Source organism: Bombina bombina, chromosome 12 (assembly GCF_027579735.1).
Source record: "Bombina bombina isolate aBomBom1 chromosome 12, aBomBom1.pri, whole genome shotgun sequence".
Taxonomy (NCBI): Eukaryota; Metazoa; Chordata; class Amphibia; order Anura; family Bombinatoridae; genus Bombina; species Bombina bombina.
This window is the reverse complement of record NC_069510.1, coordinates 78,359,082-78,371,434: the sequence shown is the minus strand read 5'-3', so window position 1 is coordinate 78,371,434 and position 12,353 is coordinate 78,359,082. Positions and strand designations below refer to the sequence as shown.

General features: G+C 40.6%; 1 protein-coding gene across 2 annotated transcripts in view; it reads left to right on the top strand.

The window, feature by feature from the left end:
* LOC128642978 (glutamate receptor ionotropic, NMDA 1) overlaps nt 1–12,353 on the top strand; it is a 360,366-nt gene that overhangs the window by 48,815 nt on the left and 299,198 nt on the right. For both annotated transcript variants that reach the window (XM_053695888.1, XM_053695887.1), the window contains exon 2: nt 11,028–11,162. In XM_053695888.1, the coding sequence (XP_053551863.1) occupies nt 11,028–11,162 (135 nt within the window). The remainder of the gene's footprint in view (nt 1–11,027; nt 11,163–12,353) is intronic.

Sequence of the window (12,353 nt, the reverse complement as noted above, 5' to 3'; positions counted from 1 at the left end):
TTAAATTTTTGGTAATTTCTTTTTTATTTTGTGTAATTTAGTGGGGGTTTTTTTTTGTAATTTAAATAATTGTATTTTATTAATTTAATTTATTTAATTTTATTGTAATCTTAGGTGTTAGTGTATCTCAGGTTAGGTTTTATTTTACAGGTAAATTTGTATTTATTTTAACTAGGTAGTAAGTAAATTGTTAATAACGATTTACTAACTAGTCAACATAGATAAAATAAATACAAACTTACATGTGAAATAAAAATATCACCTATGCTAACTACAATGTAACTATTAGTTATATTCTAGCTAGCTTAGGGTTCATTTTACAGGTAAGTATTTATTTTTAAATAGGAATTATTTAGTTATTAATAGTAAGTTTTATTTAGAATTATTTTAATTATGTTAAAGTTAGGGGTTGTTAGGGTTAGGGTTATGTTAGGGTAAGACTTAGGGTTACGTTAGGGGTTAATATATTTATTTATTGTTAGTGATGTGGGAGGCCAGAGGTTTAGGGGTTAATAACTTTAGTATAGTAGCGGCGGCAACATTGGGGGCGGCAGATTAGGGGTTTATAAGTGTAGGTAGGTGGCGGCGACGTTGGGGGCGGCAGATTAGGGGTTAATAAATTTATATAGGTGGTGGCGACATTGGGGGCGGCAGATTAGGGGTTGATAAGTGTAATGTAGGTGGCAGTGATGTTAGGGGCAGCAGATTAGGGGTGTTTAGACTCGGGGTTTATGTTAGGGTGTTAGGTTTAAACATACATTTTTTTCCCCATAGACATCAACGGGGCTGCGTTACGGAGCGTTTCATTCCACTATCGCAGGTGTAAGGCTTTTTTTTTTTAGCCGGCTCTCCCCATTGATGTCTATGGGGAAATCGTGCACGAGCACGTCAAAACACCGTTTGTATTTGGGTGAGGTATGGAGCTCAACACAACCATATCGCCCGCACAAGCCGTTTTTTTGCAAACCTGTAATAGCAGCGCTATGAAAGGTGAGCGGTGAAAATAACGTACAAGTAATTAGCGAGCCAGCCATAACGCAAAACTCGTAATCTGGCTGTTTGTATTTTATGAAAAAAATACTTGGTTGTACTTTTGAAAAATATATGTTCTTCTGCTAAATAGACCAAATTTTTCAGTGTGAATTGTCCCTATCAGACAATGACCATTTATTTTCAACTTGTAATACTAGCGGTAAATCTGACGAGCGCAAACACCCACGATAAACCCCTTATTGCTCATGCTCCACTCTTTATTGGTAACACTTATGCATTCATACCTCTCAGCGTTCAACATTAAATTCTACAAAGTGGATGTAAAGAAATCCAAATTATTCTTACTAAAGATACTTTTAGCCCAAGCTTTACTTTCCATATAATTTTATAATGTTTCTTTTATTGTTTATTTTTAGCTATGAACATTGAGGTTTTTTTCCTCTGCCCCCAGAGACTGGAGTTTATTTTGCAGGACCCTTCACCCATATCCTACAACCTGATGTACAGTTGACCAGATTCAAAAATGCTCATGAGGTAGCTAAGAGGTGACTTTATGTTCGAAATTTAAAACCTTGATTTGCCTATCTTTATGATTACATTGTTAGTGGGCGTTCCTGCCATTAACATCTATAGTTGTATTAAGTGCCCAAAACATTAAATCTCGCTTATGAAACAAAACTTTATTGATTGGCTGTTAAAACAATTACAATGAACATGCTTGAAACATGATAAATGTAAATGTTTGGATAAAACAAGTGGCTTCTTAGAAACCTTATAGACAGAATTAGGGGCAGATCCTAAGCGAACCGGAGTGTTCCAGGGATGTGATCAGGGTTTTCCACCTAAACCCTTGCCAAGCATGTAGAATTCATAAAGATTTGAAGTATTTCACCGTTTTTTTTCCATCTAAAGGGGAGGAGAGTCCACGGCTTCATTCATTACTTATGGAAATCAAGAACCTTGCCACCAGGAGGAGGCAAAGACTCCCCAGCCAAAGGCCCAAACACCTCCCCCACTCCCCTCATCCCCCAGTCATTCTTTGCCTTTCATCACAGGAGGATGGCAGAGAGGTGCCAAAATTTCGGAAGTCTCTTATGGAGAGTACTACTCTTCGCTATGGGATGGGAGTTTAAGTAGCCCTAACAAGCCTTTTAGTTGAGGGCCTGGGTGAAAGTTAGAGTCCGGAGATGCAGGGAGAGCTCTCCTCTGCGACACCATCCCGACTCATATTAACAGCTCCTACAGCAATCAGCGTTGACGAGTTTCGCAGACTGCTTTCTTCTCTCAAGTCCATGTCAGGAGCCACGCTACGACCTGTCACACTTGAAGGGCCGTGTTCCTGTTCCACGGCGTAGATTCTGGTAAGATCGTTTAATTTTTTATTATATTGATAACACAGAAGACAGGGCCACAGTGTGGCGCCTTTTATCTTTATAGAATCAAGGGTTAATATTCCTGGTTAGGGGATTATTGAACAGGGGGGTTTTTATACATGATATTCTTTATTTTTTAATTGCTGCGATATGTGCGGTATGAGGCTCTGGCAATATGGTGGAACTGACAGGTTAATTTCCGGGAGTTTTTGTGCACCCTTTTTTGGCGCGTTTTCTTCTTTAGGCAGGGGCGGTCCTGTTAGGGCTTCACTTACGGTCTGATCTGCAACGGAGGAGACAAAGCGGTTTCTCTAGTCTGGGTCCGAGGAGGTGGTGAGTGCCCCGGCCATTGGCGGTTATAAAGGTGCCTGTTATTAATTTTGCTAATTAAGATAAAAGCTATGGAGGATTCTGACGTGTTGGAGGGTACTCCCTCTTTATCTAAGTCTTTTACCTGTGTTTATTGTGAGGTTCCGGTAGACCAGCCTGCGCAATTATGTTCCACGTGCCTTAAAAGAACTACGACATCTAAAAATTAGTGAATGTCTAGTACTACTGAGCCGTCCACCTCTGAGGGCTCTCTGTCCCGTGATGTGCGTTCCCTAATTGCGTCCCCTATTCCACATGCAGCGCCACTTGGTCCGACTGTTACCCCTTCAGGGAGATTTGCTGGCCGACAGATTTTGCGAACTTCAAACGGCAGTCTCTGAAGTGATCCATGCTTTACCGCGTTCTGCTAAGCGCAAGCGTAGAGCTTTCTAGAGCGGCCCGACTCAGGATTCATCTAAGCTGGACAGGGTGTATGAGGACAGGGTGGTGCCCCAGATCTTCCTGGTTCCTGTAAAGATGGCAAATATTATAAAGAATGAATGGGAGTGATTAGGTTCATCCTTTTCTCCTTCTAATTTTAAAAAGCTTTTCCCCATTCCGGAGGCTCAGCTTGAGCTGTGGGGAACCATTCCCAAGGTGGATGGGGCTAGCTCCACTCTCGCTAAGCGTACAACTATTCCTCTAGAGGATAGCTCATCGTTCAAGGAGCCCATGGATAAAAAGTTGGAAAACATGGATGGCACAGGGAAAATGGTCTCGGCTGGAGTCTCTTCTTCCGATAAATATTCTGGAACTGTAAGCGATCTACAATGCTCTGAAGGCGTGGCCCTGTCTGGGGGAATGCAACTTCATCAGGTTCCAGACGGACAACATTACCTCGGTGGCCATCAATCACCAGGGGGGTATAAGGAGCTCCCTATCAATTAGGGAGGTGTCTCGGATTCTGGAGTGGGCGGAGACCCACGGCTGTTCGCTCTCAGCGATCCACATCCCTGGCGTGGACAACTGGGAAGCAGACTTTCTCAGAAGGCAAACATTTCATCCGGGAGAATGGTCTCTTCACCCCGAGGTGTTTGCGGAGATTTGTCGAGGGACCCCCAAGCGGAGCTGATAGAAGCGTTGGCAGTACCTTGGGAGTTCAGTCTAGTGTACATTTTTCCTCCGTTACCACTTATACCTTGTATAGTGGCATGCATAAAGCAGAAGAGAGCGTTGTCTATTCTGATTGATCCTTCGTGTCCGAGGAGGATGTGGTTTGCGGATCTGGTGGAGATGTCATTCTCTCCGCCATGGAGGTTACCCTGTCGCAGGGACCTGCTGGAACAGGGTCCTTTTCAACATCAGAATCTAAATTCTCTGAGGCTGACTGCGTGGAGATTGAACGTTTAGTCTTAGCCAAGAGAGGTTTTTCTGAAACCGTGATTGATACTCTAGTTCAGATGAGGAAGTCAGTCACTCGACGCATCTATCATAATGTGTGGAGCGTTTACATTTCCTGGTGTGAGAGACAGGGATATCCTTGGCACAAGGGGAAGGTATCCAGGATTTTGTCTTTTCTCCAAGAGGGTTTGGAGAAGGGTCTTTCCGCTAGTTCCTTGAAGGGACAAATCTCGACACTATCAGTGTTGTTACATAGGAAACTTCTTGAGCTCCCTGAGATTCAATCCTTTGTTCAGGCCCTGTCTAGAATCAGGCCTCTGTTTAGGCAGTCTGCTCCCCGTGGAGCTTGAACTTGGTTCTTAAAGTTTTACAGAGGGCTCCGTTTGAGCCTATGCATTCTCTTGACATAAATATCCTGTCTTGGAAGGTTCTGTTCCTGTTAGCCATTGCATCGGCCCGCAGAGTTTCCGAACTGGCGGCCTTGCAACATGAGCCCCCTTATCTGGTGTTTCACGCGGATAAGGCTGTTCTTCGCACTGGCTTGGGATTTCTTCCCAAGGTGGTGTATGACTATAACATCAATCAGGAAATAGTTGTTCCTTCTTTGTGTCCTAGCCCCTCTTTTTCTAAGGAGAGGCTACTTCATAATCAGGATGTGGTTCGTGCCTTGAAGTTCTATCTTCAGGCGACTCAGGATTTCAGACAATCTAACTCTCTTTCTGTAGTCTATTCAGGGAAGCTCAGGGGTCAGTAGGCCTCTGCTACTTCTTTGTCTTTTTGGCTGAGAAGCTTGATACACCTCACCTATGAGATGACGGGACACAAGCCCCCTCAGAGGATTACGGCTCATTCCACTAGAGTAGTGGCTTCATCTTTGGCCTTCAAAAATGAGGCTTCTATGGAGCAGATTTGTAAGGCGGCTACCTGGCCCTCCTTGCATACTTTCACAAAGTTTTACAAATTTGACGTCTTTGCTTCTGCGGAAGCTGTTTTTGGGAGAAAGGTTCTACAGGCTGTGGTGCCCTCAGTTTAAGGGTCCGCCTTTACCCTCCCAGTTTCATTCAGTGTCCTCTAGAGCTTGGGTATATGTGTCCCATAAGTAATGAATGAAGCCGTGGACTCTCCTCCCCTTTAGATGGAAAACATAAATTATTCTTACCTGATAATTTAATTTCCATCGTGGGGAGGAGAGTCCACGGCTCCCACCCGTATCTCCGGTGGACGGCCCTAAATTTATTATTTTCTTCTGGCACCATTTATACCCTGATATTTCTCCTACTGTTCCTTGTTCCCTCTGCAGAATGACTGGGGGATGAGGGGAGTGGGGGAGGTGTTTTGGCCTTTGGCTGGGGTGTCTTTGCCTCCTCCTGGTGGCCAGGTTCTTGATTCCCATAAGTAATGAATGAAGCCATAGACTCTCCTCCCCACGATGGAAATTAAATTATCAGGTAAGCATAATTTATGTTTTCGCTATTTTAAAGATGATGAGATTATCTAATTTTTATTTTATTTTCATTTTTCTTTTACTTTTTTCTTAGTTTTCTTTTGTTACTATGTTAGATTGAACTGTTTTCTAGAGCATATTTTTTTTTAAAATGGATCTCCTTCTGCGTGGTGAAAAGTAAATAACTGAGCGATAGCTTTAGCTTAATTCTGCCGTTTTTGAGTTGTGATTTGATGGCAACGTTTTATTAAATCTAGGTCAAAGGGGGTTGATTCTGCCACAAGATTCAATCTTAATTTTCACACAAAGGCACTGTTAATAATGATTAATAATGAATGTTTATCACAGAAAACCAAAATGGGTTAATAAGGTTAATGGAGTCAATGGGGCCTATCTATCAAGCTCGCCAGAAACAACAGTTATGAAGCAGCGGTCACAAAGACCGATGCGCCATAATCTGTCCGCCTGCTCTGAGCAGGCGGACAGACATCGCCGGAAATCAACCCGACCGAGTACGATCGGGTTGATTGACACCCCCCTGCTGGCGGCCCATTGGCCGCGAGTCTGCAGGGGCGGCGTTGCACCAGCAGCTCTTGTGAGCTGCTGGTGCAATGCTGAATATGGCGAGCGTATTGCTCGCCGTATTCAGCGAGGTCTGACGGACCTGATCCGCACTGTCGGATCAGGTCCACCAGACTTTCTTAAATAGGGGCCCATGTGTGTGTTGCAGTTTAATAGTAGTGTGTAGTGAGTAGTGTTTCTGAATAAACAATCTGAATGGCATTTGTATATGGGCAAGATAGTTATAATAGGCATGTTTGTTCTTTTAACCCCTTAACGACCAAGAACGTGCTAGGTACGTCCTGCAAAAACTGTCAGTTAGTGACAATGGACGTACCTGGCACGCCCTTGGTCTAATTGAGTGCCGGAAGCGATTGTGATCGCTTCGAGCAGCTCTCAGGGTATTGCAGTGATGCCTCGATATTGAGGCATCCTGCAATACCCTTTTTCAAGCATCCGATGCATAGAGCCATTCTGTGGCCCTTTCTGCACCGGTAGCGATGGTACCAATCGTTGGTGGGTGGGAGCTAAGCAGGGAGGCATGTGAGCGACCCATCGCTACCCGGCATCCGATTCCTGTAAGTGCAGTGTGCACCCCGGGTGCCGGGAGTGTGTGGGGGCGGGCCTGGGGGTCTGTGTGTGTGCACGCGCGCAGCAACCACTGCCACCAATGATCCAGGGAATTGTATCGTGAGAGGGAGGGGGGTAAAAATAAAAATAAATATCGAAGGATCTGGGAGGGGCAGCTACACTACAGAAAAAGCTATAATTTATAAAAAAAAACAAAAAAAAAACTTGTTTTTGGGGGCAAACTGAGTACTAGCAGACAGCTGCCAGTACCCAAGATGGCGGCAAATAGGTAGGGAGGAGGGTTAGAGAGCTGTTTGAGTGGGATCAGGGAGGTTGGGGGCTAAGGGGGTCCATCACAGCTGTATTGGTTAAAAAAAAAAAAAAAATTATTTTAGTACTGGCAGACTTTCTGCCAGTACTTAAGATGTCAGGGACAATTGTGGGGTGGGGGGAGGGAAGGGAGCTGTTTGGGAGGTATCAGGGGGTGGGATGTGTCAGGTGGGAGGCTGATCTCTACACTAAAGCTAAAATTAACCCTGCAAGCTCCCTACAAGCTACGTAATTAACCCCTTCACTGCTGGGCATAATAAAAGTGTGGTGTGCAGCGGCATTTAGTGTCCTTCTAATTGCCAAAAAGCAACCCCAAAGCCATATATTTCTGCTATTTCTAAATAAAGGGGATCCCAGAGAAGCATTTACAACCATTTGTGCCATAATTGCACAAGCTGTTTGTAAATAATTTCAGTGAGAAACCTTTCTGCTAGATTACGAGTTGTGCGTTAGGGTAAAAAAGCAGTGTTAAGAGGTCCTAACGCTGCTTTTTTGCGCCCGCTGGTATTACGAGTCTTTCAGGATTAGGGTCACCACACACTTCTTTGGCCTTACCGCAAAACGACTTACGTAAACTTTGTAAAGTCTTTTTTCTATGGGACTTCCATAGCGCTGATATTACGAGTCTGTCCTGGGAGGCCAAAAAGTGAGCGGTACACCCTACCCTGTCAAGACTCCTATTGCATTTTAAAGTCAGTAGTTATGCGTTTTATGGTACAACGCTGTAACATAAAACTCATAACTAAACTACCTATTAAACCCTAAACCGAGGCCCTCCGGCATCGCAAATACTAAAATAAAAATTTTAACCCCTAATCTGCTGCTCCGGACACCGCCGCCACCTATATTATACTTATGAACCCCTATTCTGCTGCCCCCTACATCTACGTTATATTTATTAACCCCTATTCTGCTGCCCCCAACATCTACGTTATATTTATTGACCCCTATTCTGCCGCCCCCAACATCGCCGCCACTATAATAAACATATTAACCCCTAAACCGCTGCACCCCCGCCTCGCAAACATTAGTTAAATATTATTAATCCCTAATCTGCCGGCCCTAACATCGCCGCCACTTACCTACATTTATTAACCCCTAATCTGCCGCCCCCAACGTCGCTCCCACTATATTAAAGTTATTAACCCCTAAACCTAAGTCTAACCCTAAACCTAACACCCCCCCAACTTAAATATAATTTAAATAAATCTAAATAAAATTACTATCATTAACTAAATTATTCCTATTTAAAACTAAATACTAACATATAAAATAAACCCTAAGCTAGCTACAATATAACTAATAGTTACATTGTAGCTAGTTTAGGATTTATTTTTATTTTACAGGCAAGTTTGTATTTATTTTAACTAGGTAGAATAATTATTAAATAGTTAGCCAAATTAAGCTACTAAAGATTTCCGAAAGACTTCTATTTGTTATCTTTTCTGGTTCTAGGAAAGGTCAGAAGGCTTCTGCCATTTCTTTGGCATCTTGGTTAAAGTCTTTGATTCATCATGCTTATGTTGAGTCGGGTAGAACTCCGCCTCAAAGGATTACAGCTCATTCGACTAGGTCAGTCTCTACTTCCTGGGCATTTAGGAATGAAGCTTCGGTTGATCAGATTTGCAAAGCAGCAACTTGGTCTTCTTTGCATACTTTTACTAAATTCTATCATTTTGATGTGTTTTCTTCTTCTGAAGCAGTCTTTGGTAGAAAAGTACTTCAGGCAGCTGTTTCAGTTTGATTCTTCTGCTTATAATTTCAGTTTTTTTCATTATATGATTTAAACTTTGTTTTGGGGTGTGGATTATTTTTCAGCGGAATTGGCTGTCTTTATTTTATCCCTCCCTCTCTAGTGACTCTTGCGTGGAAGATCCACATCTTGGGTATTCATTATCCCATACGTCACTAGCTCATGGACTCTTGCTAATTACATGAAAGAAAACATAATTTATGTAAGAACTTACCTGATAAATTAATTTCTTTCATATTAGCAAGAGTCCATGAGGCCCACCCTTTTTGAGGTGGTTATGATTTTTTGTATAAAGCACAATTATTCCAATTCCTTATTTTTTATGCTTTCGCACTTTTTTCTTATCACCCCACTTCTTGGCTATTCGTTAAACTGATTTGTGGGTGTGGTGAGGGGTGTATTTATAGGCATTTTGAGGTTTGGGAAACGTTGCCCCTCCTGGTAGGAATGTATATCCCATACGTCACTAGCTCATGGATCCTTGCTAATATGAAAGAAATGAATTTATCAGGTAAGTTCTTACATAAATTATGTTTTTTTATTTGATCGCTTTTGGTAGTGAAATGGTGGCATGAAATATACCAAAATGTGCCTAGATCAATACTTTGGGTTGTCTACTACACTGCACTAAAGCTAAAATTAACCCTTCAAGCTCCCAAATTAACCCCTTCACTGCTGGGCATAATACACGTGTGGTGCGCAGCGGCATTTAGCGGCCTTCTAATTACCAAAAAGCAACGCAAACGCCATATATGTCTGCTATTACTGAACAAAAGGGATCCCACAGAGGCATTTACAATTTGTGCCATAATTGTACAAGCTGGTTATAAATAATTTCAGTGAGAAACATAAAATTGTGAAAAATGTAAAAAAAAATTTAATTTGATCGCATTTGGCGGTGAAATGGTGGTATGAAATATACCAAATGGGCCTAGATCAATACGTTGGATTGTCTTCTCTAAAATAAAATATATACATGTCAAGGGATATTCAGGGATTCCAGACAGATATCAGTGTCCCAATGTAACTATCGCTAATTTTGAAAAAAAGTGGTTTGGAAATAGCAAAGTGCTACTTGTACTTATTGCCCTATAACTTACAAAAAAAGCAAAGAACATGTAAACATTGGATATTTCTAAACTCAGGACAAAATTTAGAAACTATTTAGCATGGGTGTTTTTTTGGTCGTTGTAGAATGTATAACAGATTTTTTTCCATTTTTTTCATCATATTTTATCATTTTATTTATAGTAAATTATAAGATATCATGAAAATAATGATATCTTTAAAAAGTGCATTTAATGGCGAGAAAAACTGTATATAATATGTGTGGGTACAGCAAAGGAGTAAGAGGAAAATTACAGCTAAACACAAACACCGCAGAAATGTAAAAATAGCCTTGGTCCCAAACGGTCAGAAAATGGAAAAGTGCTGTGGTCTTTAAGGGGTTAATATTTAAAACATTCTACTTTATTTTTTTTTCTAAATTAATTGAGAACATCTTATTTTCCAATTTGGTAAAAGTTTGATTTAAAATCAAGAAAAATACTGTGGAAAAAGTATTTCCATTAGCAGAAAGTGGCTGCAATGTATATCATCTTCTAAAACGGGATTTTAACAGTTCATGTACTGTAAATTGTGAAACCACTAATTGACAAGATTTAAAATATCACCAAAGGTTTCACACCTCACTGTACAGAAGGAGGTTTGTCTTGTTTGAATTTCTACTATTGTAAGAATATGGGGAAACGAATGATTATAGATAATGTAAATCATGATTTTAAAAACAAAACATCCCAATAAACAAGACGGTACACCAAACTGTTAAATCTTGATTGCAAATATGTGATTGCAGATAGAAATCCCATATTAAGACAAAATGACTCTTACAATAACAAAAATGATCATATGAAATAACAAACATTTGAAAATTGCGCCTTTTCTAGATGATGCGGTTGTGATATCCGCTTTCTTTCGTTTCTTGCAGATCACATTTGCTTACTGGATATGAAATATATGTCAATTAAATAGCGGGTGCAGTAAAACAACCTATAAACACAATTGAGATCAACCCCAAAATGACTATTTTAAATGCTTTATTTTTTGTGTGTAGATCTATAGAAATGCATGGATTAATTGTTGATATACAGTATATGATGCATACTTAAAAATTACTTCAAAGTTCCTTTCATTTTTTTACATGCAATCCACAAAGTTCTGTAATTGGAAGTACTTTTCATGCACTCTTCATTTTACATGGACCTCTCTATTTTGTCTCCTGTTTGTTCTTCAGGTCTACGCTATATTAGTCAGTCACCCTCCTTCCACTACCGATCACCTGACACCAACGCCTGTCTCGTATACAGCTGGCTTCTACAGGATACCTGTCATTGGCTTAACGACTCGCATGTCTATATATTCTGATAAGGTAATGTCTGTGTGTTGTACTTTAAATTCTCGTAATAACAGTAGAAAATGTGAATTCACAAAGAGAACAATGTTGATATATGGTATTTCATTCTGATTCTGATTAAAACATATAGAAAAGAGTACATATGATCGAATGATACATTTGTGCAGGAAATAATGCAGATAGATATCCATATGGCTTGAATGTAAATGAGCATAAACAATAGCCCCAATAGCATGCACTGTTAATTGTTTTATGTACAGCATAGAGCAGATAACAGTATATTTAATATTGCAGGATAGACTATTGATAACTGGATAGTTGCCATAGCAGTACAGAATGTAGGTAATTGTATATTTTGATGATAGCACACACATAATTAAAGTTAAAATATACTGAACAGAATGTAGATGATAACATGGACACAATATGCAGGATAGAATGATTATAATTATTTATTTATATATAGATATATATAGATAGATAGATATATAGATAGATAGATAGATAGATAGATAGATAGATAGATAGATAGATAGATAACACTATGGTCCCTTCTTCATGCCCTTACTCATAACCAAATGAATGTTGAATGTATGGTATATCATTTAGATGATTGAAGGTAGGCATGGGCTTTCCGATAATTTGTTATGATCCAAATGACGAATAAGGTGTCCGCTGGCCTCGGCATTCAGCTCTTGATTTAATCCTATAAAAATGCAACACACTATGATCTGGATTTGCACAAATCTTACAACCCCAATTCTGAAAAGGTTGGAACAGTATGGAAAAAGCAAAAAAAAATAAAAAAAATAGTCATTTGAAATTTCAGTTCACCTTGTACTATGTTGAAAACACATTCGGCTAGATTACGAGTCTTGCGTTAGCATTAAAAAGCAGCGTTGAGAGGTCCCAACGCTGCTTTTTAACGCCCGCTGGTATTACGAGTCTGGCAGGAGAGGGTCTACCGCTCACTTTCTTCTACAAGATACAACGAGTCCACGGATTTCATCCTTACTTGTAGGATATTATCCTCCTGCTAACAGGAAGTGGCAAAGAGCACCACAGCAGAGCTGTATATATAGATCCTCCCTTCCCCTCCACCCCCAGTCATTCTCTTTGCCTGTTTTATACTAGGAAGAGGTAAAGCGAGGTGTTAGTTTTAGTTTCTTCAATCCTCCTCCCTTCCCTCCCACTCCAGTCATTCTC